We start from the raw sequence: 18,815 nt of genomic DNA on the forward strand, positions 1-18,815 counted from the left end.
TGTCATTTGGAAATCAAGGTGCCAGAATCTGGAGGAAGACTGGGGAGAAGGAAATGCCAAAATGCCAGAAGTCCAGTGTCAAGTACCCACAGTCAGTGATGGTCTGGGGTGCCGTGTCAGCTGCTGGTGTTGGTCCACTGTGTTTTATCAAGAGCAGGGTCAATGCAGCTAGCTATCAGGAGATTTTGGAGCACTTCATGCTTCCATCTGCTGAAAAGCTTTATGGAGATGAAGATTTCATTTTTCAGCACGACCTGGCACCTGCTCACAGTGCCAAAACCACTGGTAAATGGTTTACTGACCATGGTATCACTGTGCTCAATTGGCCTGCCAACTCTCCTGACCTGAACCCCATAGAGAATCTGTGGGATATTGTGAAGAGAAGGTTGAGAGACTCAAGACCCAACACTCTGGATGAGCTAAAGGCCGCTATCGAAGCATCCTGGGCCTCCATAAGACCTCAGCAGTGCCACAGGCTGATTGCCTCCATGCCACGCCGCATTGAAGCAGTCATTTCTGCAAAAGGATTCCCGACCAAGTATTGAGTGCATAACTGTACATGATTATTTGAAGGTTGACGTTTTTTGTATTAAAAACACTTTTCTTTTATTGGTCGGATGAAATATGCTAATTTGGTGACATAGGAATTTTGGGTTTTCATGAGCTGTATGCCAAAATCATCCGTATTAAGACAATAAAAGACTTGAAATATTTCAGTTAGTGTGCAATGAATCTAAAATATATGAATGTTAAATTTTCATCATGACATTATGGAAAATAATGAACTTTATCACAATATGCTAATATTTTGAGAAGGACCAGTATTCTATGTCCTTTTTCCACTCATACCTCAGTATTTAAGCTTACCCATTGTCCTTGCTCCCTGCCTGATCCTCCTGTTGCACTCCCAGTTCTCATGCCTGTAATTCTTCCTGTTTCCCTTGTGCCTCCTGTAAGTTCTCAGTTTTTATTTAATAAATCATTGTGTTCATCTTAAGCTCCTGTTTGCTCCTGGGTGGCCCTCTGCAACCACAACTTATGACACTAACAGATGATCACAAAATGCACAAAACTGAATCACAAATACAAGTTTTGTGGCAGACTAAATTACACATCTTTTCTGCGTTTGTGCATTATTGCACAACATTACAAAGGTAGATTCTCATCTGAACATTTTTGGTTCTGATTTGCACCTAACATTCTCTTTTGTCAGAGCAGGTAAGAGACTATTTTTCCCAAGATGTGAGCTTTTTGGATACACGTGTAAAGATATTTTTTGCATTACATTAAAAAATGATACTTCTCTGCCATGCTTTGACACATGAGAACCACAGACAAGGTCACAATTTTCACTAGAAGAAGCAAAGGTCTCTGGGAAAGCTTTACAAGGTTTGTGAGTGTCCAAGTTTGTCCTTCGTTCTTGTCACATGCGGCCCGGGAATGGCCCTGACCATGAAGTTGTAACCATAACTGAACAGATAGCTGGAGTTCTTAGGTGAAACAATTCGGATTGATTGCTATAGTACCGTCTAAATGCAGATAAACCACCTTGCCTGCATATGGGAACAAGTGTGCAAGGTGAAGGTGTCCCAAAAATAGATTTCAAAGAATCACACTTTTAAATAACGTCATGTGAAAATGTTTTTTTGAGACTCAGTAATTTGGATAATAGCTGAGCAAGTGTAATGTTGAACTAGAGGAGTAAATTAAACAAGCGTGAGAGTGTTCTGTTTTTCAGTGATTGCCCTCTGGATTGTGGTTTGGAAAAGATTTGAAAAAGAAACAGCTGAAAACACTGAAATGTCCCTAATGAATTTTGGGAATATTTCTACTTAATTAAACCTTATACTTCAGGAAACACACTAAAATACTGCTTGTTAGTGGATAAAGCATAAAACTGGGGAAAAAAACATTTACCGATAAAAGTGCAGCCCTATTTAGAATAATCTCTTCTACGTAATTTATTACACAACAGTGCCTTGTAAAAGTATTTACACCCTTGGAACTGTTTCACATTTTGTCACTTTACAGCCACAAATATCACCACATTTCCTTTCGATTTGATGTGATACACTGACCTCCTCCATAGTCTTGCGCAAGAAAAAGGTTTTCTTTCATGATTCTCCTTTAGTTACCTCCATCCATCTTCCCATCAACTTTCACCATCCTCGCAGATCCTGCTGAAGAAAAAGATCTTTACAATATGATGCTGCCACCACCATGGTTCGCAGTAGGTATGGTGGGTTAAGGGGAAGGTGCTGTGTTAGTTTTCTACCCTACATATCATTTTGCATGTATGCCCAAAACGTCCAAAATTGACCTAATCTAAGAAGATCCCCTTGTTCTACAGGTTTTCTGGGTTGCCTTCATAGCTTGTGGAAAACCAGAAATGAAACCTCTCATGGTTTTCTTTTAATAATTCAACAATCTGGTTTCTGTTCCATAATGGCCTGATTTGTGGAGTCCAATACTAATAATTGTCTTGTCAACAGATTTTAATACTTCAGAACCAGAATATCCTTTAGTGTCATTGTCATGAGTAGAATGAAATTGGGGTAAAAGCTACTGGTCTGTGCATGAGTGTTGTGACTATGAATCTGAGAATATTATTTAATATTTAATATTAATACCTTAATATTTTATCAAATAATATTTCGGTCTGTTAAAGGTTGTCCTGTGAATACCGGCCCGGTAAGGCGGTGGTATTAGGACAAAATTGAAAGGGATGAGCCAAGCTCTGACATTATTGAACAGCATAAACTCTGCACACACATGGAATGAATTCACACAATTTCTTAAAATACAAGAATTTATTAACAAAACTAAGTCAACTCAAAGTCAAACATATTTCAATCAACAAACTATTTACCACGCTAAAACAATCCAACTAACTACCAACCAGAATGAAAGAATAAGAAAGACTAATGGACTATGTACAATATAAACAAGTTGATTAAAGATGATTGAAAATCATGACCAAAAGAGTGATGCAACATTACCATGCAATGTTTATGTTTGAGAACCAAGGATTATCTTGAAGAATCTGGAAGTGAAGTTAAGTTAGTCTTGGAATTAACTTAGGCAATAATCAGCAAACGTTTAGGCAACCACTCACAATGCAAGATCAGATAAAAGATTATTTTAATAAAATAATGTTTTAAAGAATTATCTGCTGAATAAAACCAACCTTCTGGATGACTAATTCTCAACAGTGTCTCATTAGCTGCCTGTATTTATTAAAATTATATTTAAAGAAATATTATTAAGGAAATAGTAAAATATTTAGAGAAATATTTTGGAAAAGAACCAAATCTTTCTGGAGAAACGGGCTTATGTATGCAAGCACATGTTCGTAGCTGTTAGCAGTTAAAGCTAACAAAAGAAGCTTATAGCTTGGCACCAGAATCAAACACATACCTTTAAAATACCAGGATTAATAAAAAGGTTAAAATGCATAAGCGCGGACGGCGCATTATGATCAATCTTCTGTGTTTAAAATCACCCTTTAAATAAAGTTTGTCTTAACCTTAAAAAAACACACAAACATAATACAAAACTGAGCACGTGTACTGCAGATAGGCTGCTAGCACTAAGATAGCAGAGTTTCAGAAACAAAACCAAACTTCATAAAATGAAAAACGTTTAGATCATTTCATCCTAAATCACTTCTATCACTCTGCCCAAACCCTTAACCTCGTATGTGAACCATGCTGAGGAGAAGTTTGAAGTGAGGACAAAGTTTGAAGAAAGCTCTGTGAACAAAAGGTTAGCTTCAGCTAAACTCCGGAGCTGTTGGGGGGGCGCTCTGTCGGGCCGACCAAATTGCACGTTACCACGGTGATGCCGGGAAACCACTCCACTAGGCGTCGTAGACACAGCGTCTCTGCAGGGACCTCTGGGAACAGTTTGCTGTCTGTAGTTCTCAGAGAGAAAGTCAAGCAACGGCTGTACCTTAATCACCCGTTCATGAATGAATCTACCGGATACACAGACAGTAATTCATTCGTACTTAACTTTGTGCATATGATTACGTGATCTTATGACCAGTTTGAAGAGTTTATGTCTGTTTGCCAGCAAAGAGACATTAGCGCTGTGCCTCTCTGTCCAGGCCCCTGGGTGACCCGTATAGAAGAGACAGAATGTAGCAAGAGTGGTGCTTTTATTTGGACAGTGACGTCACAGGAAGTCCGCAGTTACCCCGTTTCCTGGCTGTGCCGGAAGTAGGTTAATGCAATTTATTTTGAAAGTTCCAGAAAAGTCTGTACTGGCCTTTCACGCTGTAACTATGGCTGTGGTCCCAACATGAGCAATAAATTATATATGTAACAGCTGTTGCTGTTAAATAGAAACTGATTTTGAATCTTGTCCTTGCTTTAACTGACCGGTAGTGTCTGCCCGACGGTAAAAGATCAAGCAGACCGACCCGGGTTAGAAGTGTCCTTTATGATGTTATGGGTTTCTTGAAGACAGCGGGAACTGCAAAGTTCCTCAAGTATGGGTAGAAGGAAGCCAACGATCTTTTGGGCCACATTCATCCTCTGGAGTGTTTTCCTCTTTATTGCTCCTACTTGAGCTGTGGATCTCTGCAGCTGCTCCAGAGTCACCTGGGCCTCTTCTCTGGTCTGTTTCTCTGCTTAATGCTCTCCTCACATGGCCTGCCAGTGTAGATGGACGGCCATTTCTTGGTAGGTGTTCGAGGCGTATGAATATTTTTGCAAGGTGCTGTATTTTTTGTGTCATGATTTCCGTGTAGGAGTCAGAAACTAACCGACCAAGGAGTCTAGAGGGATAGTTTTAATAAAACAGCTCTGCCTCCTAATAAGATTCAAAAGGGCTTCAGTAAGTATGTGCATGCTGTTTGTGTGGCTCTGTGGACCACTTGTAAGAGTTCTGGTGCTAGGAATGATGATCTCCAGCAGGTAAAATATGTCAATGTAATTGGCAGTGTGTTATAAAAGCACCATCTGTTGACGGTGAGGATGCAGCGGCAGCAGTCTGTGGCTGTTTGGGATTGTGTTTGATCCTCCAGCTGTAGGTCCGTTCTACAACACACGGCTTGTGAAGGCCGATGTAAGTAAAACAATTAATCTGTGCTAAAGTGTCTAGGAGTACCATGCTTGATGTAAACAGCCTGGCTTCCACAGCACTGTTTCTCTCATGACCTCCAAAGATGTGAATAATTGATCTGAATACGCTATATTCTGAAGGTCGTGGCCTTCAAAAGGAAACAAACAGGTTTCTCTTTTTTTGTGCAACACTTTCATGTCAGGTAACCATACACACACACACACACAAACACACACACACACACACACACACACACTCTTGTTTTGCTATATGTAGTGAGGACCATGTGTTGACTCCCATTGACTTCCATTGATTTTCAGTCATTTTCAACCCTTTCTATGCCCTAACCCTAACCCTGACACTAAACTCACCCTAAACCTAACCATTACCAGTGCATGCCTAACTCTAACCTTAACCTAAACTCAATTCACACCTTGGTCCTAAACCTAACTGTTAGCAAAATCGGTCGTGAGGACCAGCAAAATGTCCTCACTTTGGTACAAACGGTCCTCAATTTGATGGTGAAATCGAGAAAATGGTTCTCACTGTGATGCCAAGACAGGAACACACACACACACACACACACACACACACACACACACACACACTTCTTTGTGGATCATATACCATCACTAAAGCCTAAGAATTGCTCAGTCAGCTTTTTGTTCATTTCAGAAAATGCACATATCATCTCTTATTTATTTGCATGTGCGTGTGTGTCTTTTGTTGTTGCCATGAAAAGTTTGGTGTCCCAGAAAGAGGAGTAGGAGGGGGGCTCATACAGACGCCTGCAACCTGGCCCGCTATGAGCTGTGCTGCACTGGTATTCTGTAGCCTACCTGAGCACATTTCGTCTGCAGTCACTATTTAAAGCGACTGAAATGCTATTAATATCTTTTTACTATTTCCACCTTTCTCTGCTTTTTTTTTCTTCTCGTCCTCTGCTGACGACAGTTGCTCCACTGCTTCTGACTCACTGCTTTTCCACTTTTTCCTCCTCCTTTGGGTACTAAAAGCTGTTGTTTTACTACGAATTTCTTGTTCATTAACCCAGCTATTATAAACTTTGAAGAGCTGCAGGTAATTGTATACTAGAAGTGCTGGATTTGACGTTGGTACGACATATCTAAGACACAGGCCTACCAGAGGTTTTTAAGTGCATAATTTCGTCTGGATCTGTGCCTTCAAATGTACTCAGACTTCAATGTGTTTTGTTGGGATTTTATGTGGAATAGATGGTTGTCTTTTTTTTACAAATGAAAATCAAAAAAGTTTATTTTGGATTTGTATTCAGGCCCCTTTACAAAATTCAGTGCAAAGAAATTGACTTTATAAATCACCTAATAAATAGGCTATCTGTGTGCAATCTGATTGTAACTCTGAACGAGCTACAGAGATTCTCTACTCAGGTGGGAGAATCTGTTGACAGGAAAACATTTTTTAGTGGTGCCTTTGACAAATCTGGTCTTTATGAAAGGTTAACTAACAAGGTCACTGTGGTAAGAAAGGCAGTGTGCCACAGGGCATGTATGGTACACAGCAAATATGGGGAAAAAGGTCCTCTGATCAGATGAGACCTAGACTGAACCTTTGGCCTACATGAAAAATGCTATGTATGGTTGGAAAACTAACAATGCATGATGTCCTCCACCATGCCCGTGGTGAATCATGAGGGTGGCAGCATCATGCTGTGGGGAGGCTTTTCTACAGCAGGGACAAGGAAGCTGGTCAGGATTTATGGGAGGATGTACTGAGGATAATCCTTATAGATAACCACTTGACAATCATAGACTACCTTGTGTCAGACGATAATATAAAATGCCAGATGTTCCTGTAATGTTACAAAAAAGAAAGGGAAGAATACTTTGCAAGGTACTGTACAGGTACATCTAAAAAAAAATTTTAATATCGTGAAACTTTTCAGTATTTTTGTCACTAATTTGAGAAAGCTAAACTCATATACAGATTTGTTACACACAGAAGGAATACCTAAAGGATAGGCAGCAAAAGGTCCCTGCTAAAGAAGAAGGATGTTCAAAGAGTGCTGTATCCAAGCATATTTATAATAAGTTGAGAGGAAGGAGAAACTGTGGTAAAAAAAGTGTAAATTGGTGGAGCTTCTCAAGGAATGGACTGAGGCTGGAGTCAGTGCATCAAGAGCCGCTACGCACTGACGGATCCTACACATGAGCTACAAATGTCTGGGCTAATCTTGGCTAAGTAGAAAAAAACATTTGCCTGTTGCTCAGAGGTCCAAAATCCTTTATATAGATGAAAGTAAAGTTTGGCTTTTATTTGGAAATCAAGATCCCAGAGTCTGGAGGAAGAGTGGAGAGGCACAGAATCCACGTCGCTTAAAGTCCAGTGTGACGTTTCTACTGTTAGATGATTTGGGTTGCCATGTGATCTGCTGGTGTTGGTCAACTGTGTTTTCTGATGTCCCCAGTCAACGCAGCCATCTACCAGGATATTTTAGCGCACTTCATGCTTCCTTCAGCAGACAAACTTTATAGAGATGTTGATTTCATTTTCCTGCAGGACTTGGGACCTGCCCACAGTAATGAATGTAGCAAAGACTAGTTCAGTGACCAAGATATTCAAATTTTTTGAGATGTCCCTGTATAATATTTGGTTGATACCCTTGTTGTCGATATCTCTAGAACGTTTGTGTTCAATGACAGGACTTTAAGACTGCCTGTGTTTCCAATTGGGTAGGTTGTGGGTTCGGGTATTTAACAGACTTCTTTTATTTTGACATGTTAATCCTTTCATCCTTACGTCTATATGCCTCCAGTTCATCCTCTTCCCTGTATTGCCCTGCTCAGTCTTCCTCTGTGTCCTCCCCTCTCCCCCCACCTGCCTTTTTGTTCGTAACTGATAGCTGTTTTATGGAGATGATTGAATCAAGGCTGCATTTTCTCACAACCCACCAGGTCTGCCTCTCTCTGCTGTACTTGCTGGCATGCAGCACCAAGTGTTAACATACACAAACAGCACAGTGCAATGTAGCAGCACACACTGTCATATATGTTTATTAGAACGTTGCCTTGTCAGTATTCTCAGAGGCCAGTCAAAGTAACTTGAGATCTCAGTTTTCGCTTGTATATGGTTACAGGAAAACAGCAGTAAGAGCACCTTGCCTTGTGTCCATTAAAAGCAGACTGGTTGCCATGTAGGCTGCTGAACATTTTTCTGTTGTCTGCTTCTGCAGCCGTCTGACGTCCCTCAGGAGTTTTACAGCAATGAATATAAAATGCACACACTTGAAACATATGTGCAGAGGCTTGTAGAGTAACAGCATTCAGTTTGAGTTTCAGCAGAAGAATGCTGTTCTTTTTAAAAATTTCCTTCATAATGCTACTCTCTCTAGCTGGTTTGACTGGGCTTGCATTTTTCATATTCTCCAAGAGACAAATTACTTTTAGCTAGATCTTGCAGAAAATCAGCTATTGTCTCTATAAAGCAGCATATGCATTATTCTCTTTTGGTAAAGTTCAGGGGCAATTATTAATTCAGACAACCTTTCAGGAAACCACCTGAGTGGCTTAGGGTTATTAGTTACTTCATCCATGAGATTGTGGCAATATCTTTGGAGCCCAATCTATGGCAAAGATGTTCTTTTATACCGCATGTTATTGTCTTTATTAAAACTCCTCTTTAATTTGATTTTTTTGTTGATTGAAGCAAATAAGACACAATCATGTAATTTAATGTAGGGTTCCTACTCAGTCTTAAAAATTCGGGTAAAGTAAAAAATTTATGGAAATAAGACAAAAGAAAATTAAGTATAGAAAAATGTTTTAGTTTTTTATAGTTTTTTTTTCTTTCTTCCACTTTCTACAAAGCAAAAGTTTATTAAAGCTGAATTAATGCAGTGGTATTCATATTTATTCATTAATTTCACATGCTTTGTTTTCGACATGCCAAATCAAACCTTGGTTTTACCTTTTTACCCATTAGTATTTTGGTCTTTGACTTACTAAATTGAATCTACACTCAATTAAAAATACAAAGCAATTTTAATGTCTGCTTGGTCTCTGAACAACTTTAAATTTAAGTTGGTCTACTACTTGTTCTACTTGTGGCTCAAAGCATTAAAAGAGGTATTTTTAGACTGTTAAAGGTTGTACAGTTCAAAAACTGTGCTTTAAAGAATGTACATATATTGTAGAACCTACAGATACTTAGATCCGATTGTTCTCTATGCAGGCTTCAAGTTTAAAACTTTGTACTTAAATGCCCAGAATGATATAAAAAATGCTGAAAAAAAGAATCTAGACATTTGGGTCTGGAGAAGTATAGAGTTTTTTTTGTAATGACATTTATGAGCTAGAGATGTAATGGTACACATATTCCTACTGAAAATATTTGGTATAGGCCTGTTGCTTCGGTGTGCATGTTTATTGAACTAAAACCTTCGATTTAAACCTGCACACTTGCAGAACGTTTTTGTGTGGTACAAAAGCACGCAGCTGTGTGTTCTGTCAAGCAGCTTTAAAACTCCCAGCTATCACTAAATTTGTCTGCAAATTGGGAACATATTAGTTGATCATTCAGCTACTGTGAGAATGGAGAAAGACAGGTGGAACGCACCAAAGCCTTATGGCACCACTTTTCATCATCATTGAGGTGAATTTCATTTCTCACTAGAAACGACGTCAGTCCAATTGTAAACATCACTGGTACTGAGAAAAATAGGCTTAAGTGCCTGTAACATTCAACTGGTACCACAACCGGTGTTGGCTCAAACAGATCTTCTGCTATGGTGCATTCAAGTACAAATCTTACATGGGATTCTTTACATATCAACACAACTCCAAAATCATTTAATCATTTTTCAAATGTGACCACAATCTCACAACAATTTGTAAAATGATCTTAATCGGTAGTAATGTAAAATGTCTTCGTCCTAGTCTGAATGTGCTGAGCATTCGTACACGTTAGGATATTCGTTAACAGATATTCAGGGATTTGTTTTTATGCTCTTGTTGTCCATGTTGGCAGCAGCTGTTCTGAATTATTTTGAAATGAGTCTCATTATTTTTACAAAAATCTTTTGACGTAGTGAGATGTTGTCGGGTCTAGAAAGAGTCAAGGCCAAGTAGACTTCCCTCTAATGTGCAGTAAAGACCATTCCTGCTGATCTGGTGGAACTGATCCGTTGGACCTAATTGATGTTTCCGTGAAAGGGATGGATTGATGGTGGATGGTGGTCCTGGGTGGTGGATAGGAAATGTTCTCTCAGCAGAAATACGACTCCCTCCTCATATGCATCACACAAGGATTTAATGTCTTAGTGTTTATTTATTTATTTCTATACGCTATTTGCTTACATACAGCAGGTTTGATCTGATGTTAGATTTAAAAGATGACACATTCCTGCACAGAAGTCTCTGACTTTCTCTCATTAACATGGCCCTACATGTAGGCTCACCTCAGTTTTTTCGCCTACTTTCTGTTCTGTCTCGCCCTCTAATTCACAAAGCAAATGACACCAATATTCTGCCACAGAGTTTTTGCTTTAAAAGCTTAACATGCAATAGCAATAGCTGTGTGAGAGACTGGGCCGGTCAAGCATGCGGACACAGTAATAATTTTCAAAGAACATGGGTTTTATTTCCCCAAAATAGCAAAATTCAAATAACGGTTATAGGGCCCTTAAAAGAGGTCCAATGAAGAAGCTAAACTCAAGACAAAAATGTCAGGGTTTACCATAACAAAACCTCAAACTAACTGCTCAAAACAAACAAACTGACCTCCCACACAACAAACAAAGGGGACTTAAATACTGGCTGATCAGACCAGACTGACACACTGAGGAAGAGGGAAGGAAAACATCTACAGAAATTTAAGTAACAAAAATAAGTAAACACAGTTAGCTTAAAAATTTACTTGAATGACTAATAACTAAACAAAATAAGCAAATCACAAAAGCAAAGAGAACTTATGCAAAAATTAGAATAAAGACTCCATGGTCTTCCCCCATGGTGGAACTCCAGATGGTATCACCCAATCAGTCAATCTGGGATTGGAGTGTGCCAGCCAGAGTCCATTGCTTCAGTTCAAGGTACTCCCCCACAGCACCAGCAAAGAAAGCAAAATAATTTTTAAATATTTGACAAAATTCAATAAAAAGACAAAAGTTAACCAAATGTGCCTGCCACAATTAGAACTAATGTATTTCAATATTGTTAATATATAGAACTGCTGTGGTCTTATAGAGGATGCAACCATGTGGGAGACACCTTAACCTTACATAGGAGTGAATGCACAATTATTAGTTATTTCAAGTATTTCTTTGATTGTAATGTTGTCTTAAATGATGTTCACATCAGTCAAAGTAACTCTGTTGACATCTTGTGGTGAAAAATGTTTACTTGCAATCAACCAAACAAGTTGGGGAATTCTTGATGTTTAGGAAGGCTACTTCAGGCTGAATGGGAAAAAAAGCTGTGGTTGAAACAAGATGAATACTGCTTTGAGGTTGACCTGACAATTAAAACAAAAAGCCAAGAATGAAGCGTGTTGGGGAAAATTCTTTTTAATGCTCTGAACTTCCCTTACCTCTCTCCCCTCTGACCTCTGTGTTTTGTTACCCTCCAATAGGAGTTGGTCTGTAAAACCATTATCAGAAGTTTAATGGTTAAAACCCATGCTTTAGGGTGATGTCTCAGGAAGAGCGGATGGGTCTGCTCGTAGATAACTTTGTTACCTGTGACCCGAGGAGGGTCTAGGGCCATAAAACACAGACTCTTTGAAGTTGAGGTAACACCCACATACTCTTTAAATACTGTGTGTAAATGTTGATCGGGGCTCTGCTTCACTGACTAACCTCAGTGACACGGTCTTCAAACGCTGAAATGCCTTTGAATAAAACTTATAAAGACAAAGCCCGGTTTTGCTCTTTTAATGAGTAAATTTCTCTCCTACTTTGATAAGAAAATTCCATTACAAGCACCAGGGGCAGATGTACGCTACTGTTCATCTGTTTATCAACTTGCATGGTTCAAGTTAGGATCAAGGCACTTCCCAATAAAATCTACAAAAGTTTTACCCGTACTCAGAAGTCGGCTGTTTACATTTTGTAGAGGGACAAACCAAACCTGCCTCTCCATCTTTCCTTGTCAGCTGTCCTCTATGAAATATATGTATTGACATGATTGGTTTGTTGGCAGTACCTTCTTGTATTGTTTGTAAAATCATTTTCTGCTTTCCATTAATGATTCAAATTCCTTGAAATATTCCATGTAGAACACTGAAAAACCCGACTGTCTTTAAGATGGATGGAGGTGCAGAGCTAATTTGCCTGCATTGTGATGAGAAGGTCATGAAGCTACTAAGTGTGTTTTATTACAAACATACTTATCAGATCAGATATATACTGACAGAACATACTTGTCCAAAAATGGCTGTGGTATCTCTAAGTCAATTTCTGTAAATCTTAATGTCTTAATCTAAGATGAAATAGCCAAAAGCATGTCTGTCAGCAGTTCTCCTGCCACCGCAGGCAAAGCATCCTGAAAAGAAGAAGACTTCTCTCTTGGTCCTCAGAGACGCTCTAGGAGCTGTGCTGGTGTGTCGCTAAAAATGACTCTGCCTTTTCTTTAAAACCCTGCATTTCTCCTGTCCTGTCATTGCTGCCTTTATCATTGCTTTATTAATGGAGGCTCTTTTAAATAGAGTAAAAATGAGTTTTTACATAGTTAAAGGGAGTTCTCTCAGACATTAATGGAAACAGATAAAAATCATATTCACTGACTGAGGAAGAGCCTTGCGAGTAACCAAGATATTAAGATTTAAAATATTTTATGCGGACAGTCATATTCAATAAATTAGAATATTACTGAAAAGTTTATTTATTTTACTAACTCAACCAAGAAAAACACATTATATAGCCTTTTTACTCAGAGACTGATGTTTTAAAGCCTGTATTTCTGTTAATTGTGATAATTTCTCGCTTACAACTAATGAAACCAAGACATTTAAGATTAGAATATTAAATCAGACCAATAAAAAAAACAATTTAATGCAGAAACCTGGGCTTAAAGATAATTATGTTTAATACCTGCTTAAAGGCTGTTAATTTAGAAGGATACATTTAATCTGATGAGTCTGATAGGAACCCATATTTTAATTTATTGAATATAACTATACATTTCTTAGAAACTTCAATTGAGAAAAAATATTTTTTATACAATCAAGCACTGCTGATTGAGACTTTATATGTAAAAATAAATGCAGGGTAGTTGTTCAGAACCTTTAACTCTGGAAATGTTTTGTCTTTATTGTATAAAAGCCAAGCTGTTGATCCAACTGTGTTGAACCTTGTTTCCTGTCATAAAGGAGGAGTCAATAAAAGAAACCATCAGAGATGCTACACTACCTAATCTACTTGTGTGGACGTGCATATGCTGCGCTGAGTTAATTAAGCGAAAGAAAGTCGGTTTAGTCTGCACATTACTTAGCTGATAAATGACCAAAATGCATTGTTTGCACTGAGTCATCAATGTAGTTTTTTTAAACTAACTATTGCGTTTATGAAGCATAAGCTCTCCATTGTGTACACTTCGCCAGACTGAGAAAATATACAGTGGTAATTCGGGGTGTCTGTTTTTTCACACATGGTGTCCGGTGTCTTCCTAGCTGTCGAAGGTCCACTTTGTCTTTCTCTTTGTGGCGTCTCACCAGCCGCAAACTGTGGCCACGCAAGCAGACGACACAATAATTGTCTGAGAAGATGCTTACCGAGTCTTCCTTTTTATTTGTGATAACAAAGTGGCGGTTTTTTGGAAGATGTGGAAAACAAAGGCAGAAATGCAATTGACTGTTTTCTCTAAGCTCACAGACCTGCAGTTGAAGCCTTCAAGTTAACAGTCATTTAAATTCTCAGTTTAGGTGTTGGCTGTACACAACATGAAACAAGCAATATATAAACAAGATTTAACTATAAAAAAGTATAAAGAATTGTATAAAGACCTGTCTGTGACCCAAAGGCACAGGCATGCGAACCCTTCATCCCCCGGGGTGAAACCCCAACACGAGACGACTGAGCTGGGAGTCAGCTGGGGCGCCTCTTCCCGCGGGCAACTCCAGAGTAGTTGAGAGTCCAACCTCTTGAAGGAGCTGAGTTTTAGTGCCCATGCTGTGCGCGAAGGTGAGCCCGACTATTTCTAGCCGATATCTGTCGACCTCCTGCACACGGTCAGGCTCCTTTCACATTTCCAGACATTTCACATCCCTAGAGCCAGGTTAAGCATCCGGTGATCGAGGTGCCGAGGTCTCCACCTTCGTTCGCTGCCACATCCACTGGTCCCTCATGGTTCCCCCTGCAGGTGGTGGGCCCACTGGGGGATAGCCTCTTGTCTCTCTCGCAGAGTTACCTGACCACCAGGTGCTCACCGACGAGTCATGGGCGACGTCACGTGCCTCTTTCTAGTGGTGTTCATGAAGGCGTCTGACTCGTCACCCAGAGCCATGGGAGACCCTACCAGGGGCATTTAAGTCCCGGACAACATAGTCTCTCGGATCATTCAAGCACTCAAACCCTCCACCACTTTAAGGTGGCTGTTCAAGGAGGGGCCTTGAACCGCCACCGCCGAAATGTTTAATAGCCCACATTTCTGTATTAAAATGTTTTTTACTGGTCGGATGTAACATTCTAATTTTAAATGTCATGTTTTCATTGGTTGTAACAAAAAAAATATCATCATAATTCCCAGAAGGTTGGAAAACAGTCTTATGTGTAATTAATCTACAAAATGTGTTTCACTTAGTGAATTGAGTAACTGAAATAAGGATTGGAGACCATTAATACAAATATATATTTTTTCTCTGTTTAATGCTCCTTTTCTATGGTGTACAGTCAGATCTCTTATTTTAACAATTTTCCATTCGCTTTCTGTTTTCCAATTAGTTATTAGTTATTGGATTGATTAATTTACCTATCTCTTTACCTACCTTTTTTATGTCTTCAAACAGTAAAATCTGTGCAGCAAATCTGAATATAATAATTGCCAAGTGGTGACTTCCTACATTTGAAATAACTCTGGAAAAATGAACTGTTTATACCAGCGTGAGAGCAGCTTAAACTCAAGGCACAGTTATTCACAGTTTATGTTGTTTTATTTCATTGTAGCACTGAAGCTTAAGTGGGAGATTAAGTTTTGTTCAAACTGAAGTTGTCACCTTCTTAAAAAAAGACGCTCTTACATTAATAGCATTTTTTAATGGTTTATTTTAAGATGTAACAACACCATGTCATATTCTGGCAGTGCACTAACTAAAATAATCTTAAAAGCAGTTTGGTTTGTTTCCCAAATTCAGACAATCTAGTGAATTTATCAGCAGGAATCCTTGTCGTCTGCCGAACATGCACCTCCGCTTTCAGTGGCCACTCAAGTGAGAGTAGCGTTACTTCAAAATAACTTTACTCAAGTTCAGGTAAAAAGTACAGTGCAGTAAAACTAGTCCTGCAAGTACATTTTTTTAAAGTTAGTCAAGTAAATGTAACTCGTTGTAGCCCACCTTTGTTCATTAACCTCTCTCTGACCACCAGATAGTGGCAAATATATGATTCTTAGTAAGGGGGACATACGTACACATTAATCAGCATTAGTGGTAAATATACACTGGCTGTATCCAGACTGGAACAGGATTGATGCTAAATTGGGACCCTTGTCCAATAGGGGTAAAGCATGTATAAGCAGATAAATGTATGGATGAATGTTCCAGTTTATTGATGTTTTATTTATGCATTTGACCCTTTTTTGTAGTTTGCAACTAAATGTAGTGTCAATGTTCTGTTTCTTACCAATCATGGAATATAAAAACGTTTGTCTAAAGTTATGATCAATAATTTCTTTCCTGGTTATTTACAATGTGGTATTTGTCTGCTGGTCAGTCACACAGATAGTTAAGCCTGCATATTTTAATGAGTTTTATTCAACTTGTGCATCACTATCTGTGAATGCGTTGTCAAATTTAACTGTTGTGGCTTATTTAAAACAACAGTAGTTGACCAAAGTGCTTGATGAAGTGTAAGATTTTCAGCAACTCAATTAGTAAAAAATGTGTGTTTCAGTTTCCTGCTGGTGTTCAGCTGCTTGGTGTTGTCTGTGTTTTCAACTATCCCTGAGCACCAAAAGATGGCCAACCAAGGCCTCTTCATCCTGGTAAGACCTCCTCCTCATCTCTTCTGACACAGGCGAGATTTGTTAGCATGCATTTTTAGAGTCTTACTTTCTTCTTTGTAAATGTACATCCTTGTATATGTGTTGCTTGGCGTAATCACAGAGGCACTTATGTAAGCAGTTGAGAGGATTCAGGTGATGTTGACTTTGCAGGAAATCACAGACATGATGCACTAATCCTAAAAGCCATCCCTTGATCGCCTTTCTTCTTCTGTGCTTTAGCTGTTCAGTGAAAACTAATGGATTCTCGCTTTCCCTTCCAAACCTGACTCATCCACCTCCTCCCGTCTCTTCTCCTGCCTTACCCATCATTATGTGTGTTTTAACTCCAATATTCCTGACTTTCACATTCATTCAGTTTACTCTTCCATCAATCACCTGGCCATTAGCAGCCAATTGGCTGTCAGAGGATTTTATTTACACACATCGTTTGTTCAGATGATATTTTGGTTCTGTGCAGTCCAGAAATCCACAATATTAAATAAAAACAAACACAAAGAGGTGACATAGTTTGTTCACATTTATCATAAATGTTGAAGTTTGTGCGTTGGATCATTTTTGCTCATTTCTGCTGATGTTTTGTTGATATGCTTTCTTGAATTCAACATCAAGTGACAAAAGATGTAAACTGAAAAACAAAGCATAAGCATAAAATCAATATATTGGTATGATAACCTTAAGTAAAAAATATCTTGGTTTCACAGTTATTGGTATTTACACAGTATGATCTAATTGCTTTTATTTAAAACAGAAAAGCAACTAGTATTCATTCTGCTAGTAAAGTAGTATAACATATTTACTGTTACAGATAAAAAAATGCAATGTTTTTTTAACTGTTATTTTGAGTTTCAAACACTGGTTTTCACATAAAACTAGAGTAAACACCTGCTAAATTTAGCAGTAGTATTCTAGTAAGCATGCAAACTATGCAGAATAATATACCTTTTTGCTGTTCTGCCCTTTATAGACACAAGTATAAGAAACAGAAAATAATGGTTAAACAGTCGGGCTATCTGCTCAGTTAACCAACCTACAGTCGCTGCTTAACATATTTCCTGCTTGTATCTTGCCAGCTGTAGTTTTAGAACATCGTTGTGTAATAGATGGTACTCAGAAGAAGTATTTCCAAACAGCCACATTTGCAAGTCTTGTAAGCATGGGGCAAGTGTAGGAGTCTTGTATCAGCCAGCTGACACACAGTGCACAGCGACAGGTGGGGGAGGGACAGCTCTGTATTACTCTATGAGCCATACAGTTACAATCATTCCAGCAGAGTGCTAGTTGTTTTCATAAATTACAAGTACATCACATAATCAATAAAAGACAAACCAATGATGCAACTATTTAGTTTGTGAAATTCTGTTTAGTTTCAGTTTTCTTTTTTTATGAAACAGGCATTACAAATAAGGACTCATCAAAACTAATTATTTAAGCAGCTTGTCAGTCTAAGGTAGCTCTGCTGTAACAGAACTCTCTTGTGGTTTACTTTACACTAATTGATCCCACAAGTTACAAAATATCATTTTCTAATGGAATATGTTAATGATTATGTTTACAGAGGTAACCTAATTTGCTGTGGTAAATTGAGAGCTAAGCCATAACGTTAAGTTCTTGATTTACCGGTCTGTGTACGTTCCTACCCTCACCTATGGTGATGAACTTTGAGTCATGACCGAAAGAACGAGATCCTGGATACGAACGGCTGAAACAAGCTTCCTCTGCAGGGTGGCTGGGCACTCCCTTAGAGTTTGGGTGAGGAATTCGGAGTAGAGTGGCTGCTCTTCCACATCGAGAGGAACCAGCTGAGGTGGCTCGGGTATTTATTCCGGATATCCGCTGGATGCTTCCGGAACAGATGCCCCCTGGACGCCTTCCAGGCGCATTCCACCAGGAGGAGCCCCAGGACAGGCTGGAGAGACTGTCGGCTGCCATGGGAATGCCTTGGGCTTCCCCAGAGGAGCTGGAAGCGGTGTCTGGGAGAGGGAAGTCTGGGCGGCTCTGCTGAGAATGCTGCCCCCATGACCCGGTCCCGGATGAAGCGGAAGACGACGAGCCGACGAGCAATGCCGTGACCTAAAATTAATAGACTGTATCTTGCAGTTGCTCTGTCTTCACTAATGAAGATTCATTCAGAGCAAAAAGCGTTGAGAAGGCAAATATAAAAAAAGCTGAGTGAATGAGTCTATTAGTAACACATTGTGTTACTAATAGACAGTTCTAGGTTCCTGGAAAGTAGAACCTAGAAAATGTTGAAAGAAATAACAATTTAGAAACGCATGGATTAAGATGCAAAAGATTTTTTGTGTGTGATTTGCAGGAGTTTGTAATGATCGTGGTGTTTGGCTTGGAGTACTTCATCAGGATCTGGGCAGCTGGCTGTTGTTGCAGATACAGGGGATGGCAGGGACGCCTGAGATTTGCCAGAAAGCCCTTCTGTGTCATAGGTCAGAGTCTGTGTGTGAACAGTTAATCAAATCGAACAGTTCTGTGTGTTCGTGTGGACCACATTTGTAAGATTCATCTCATAGTGACCTTACTTTCTGTTGCCCTCTGTTTGGT

General features: G+C 39.1%; 1 protein-coding gene across 4 annotated transcripts in view; it reads left to right on the forward strand.

Annotated features, from left to right (window-relative positions):
• LOC124879418 (potassium voltage-gated channel subfamily KQT member 4) overlaps window positions 1–18,815 on the forward strand; it is a 78,895-nt gene that overhangs the window by 34,396 nt on the left and 25,684 nt on the right. For all 4 annotated transcript variants that reach the window (XM_047383980.1, XM_047383981.1, XM_047383982.1 and 1 more), the window contains exons 2-3: window positions 16,148–16,238; window positions 18,574–18,700. In XM_047383980.1, coding sequence (XP_047239936.1) covers window positions 16,148–16,238; window positions 18,574–18,700 — 218 coding nt within the window. The remainder of the gene's footprint in view (window positions 1–16,147; window positions 16,239–18,573; window positions 18,701–18,815) is intronic.

This window comes from Girardinichthys multiradiatus, chromosome 13 (genome assembly GCF_021462225.1).
Source record: "Girardinichthys multiradiatus isolate DD_20200921_A chromosome 13, DD_fGirMul_XY1, whole genome shotgun sequence".
NCBI classification, from domain to species: Eukaryota; Metazoa; Chordata; class Actinopteri; order Cyprinodontiformes; family Goodeidae; genus Girardinichthys; species Girardinichthys multiradiatus.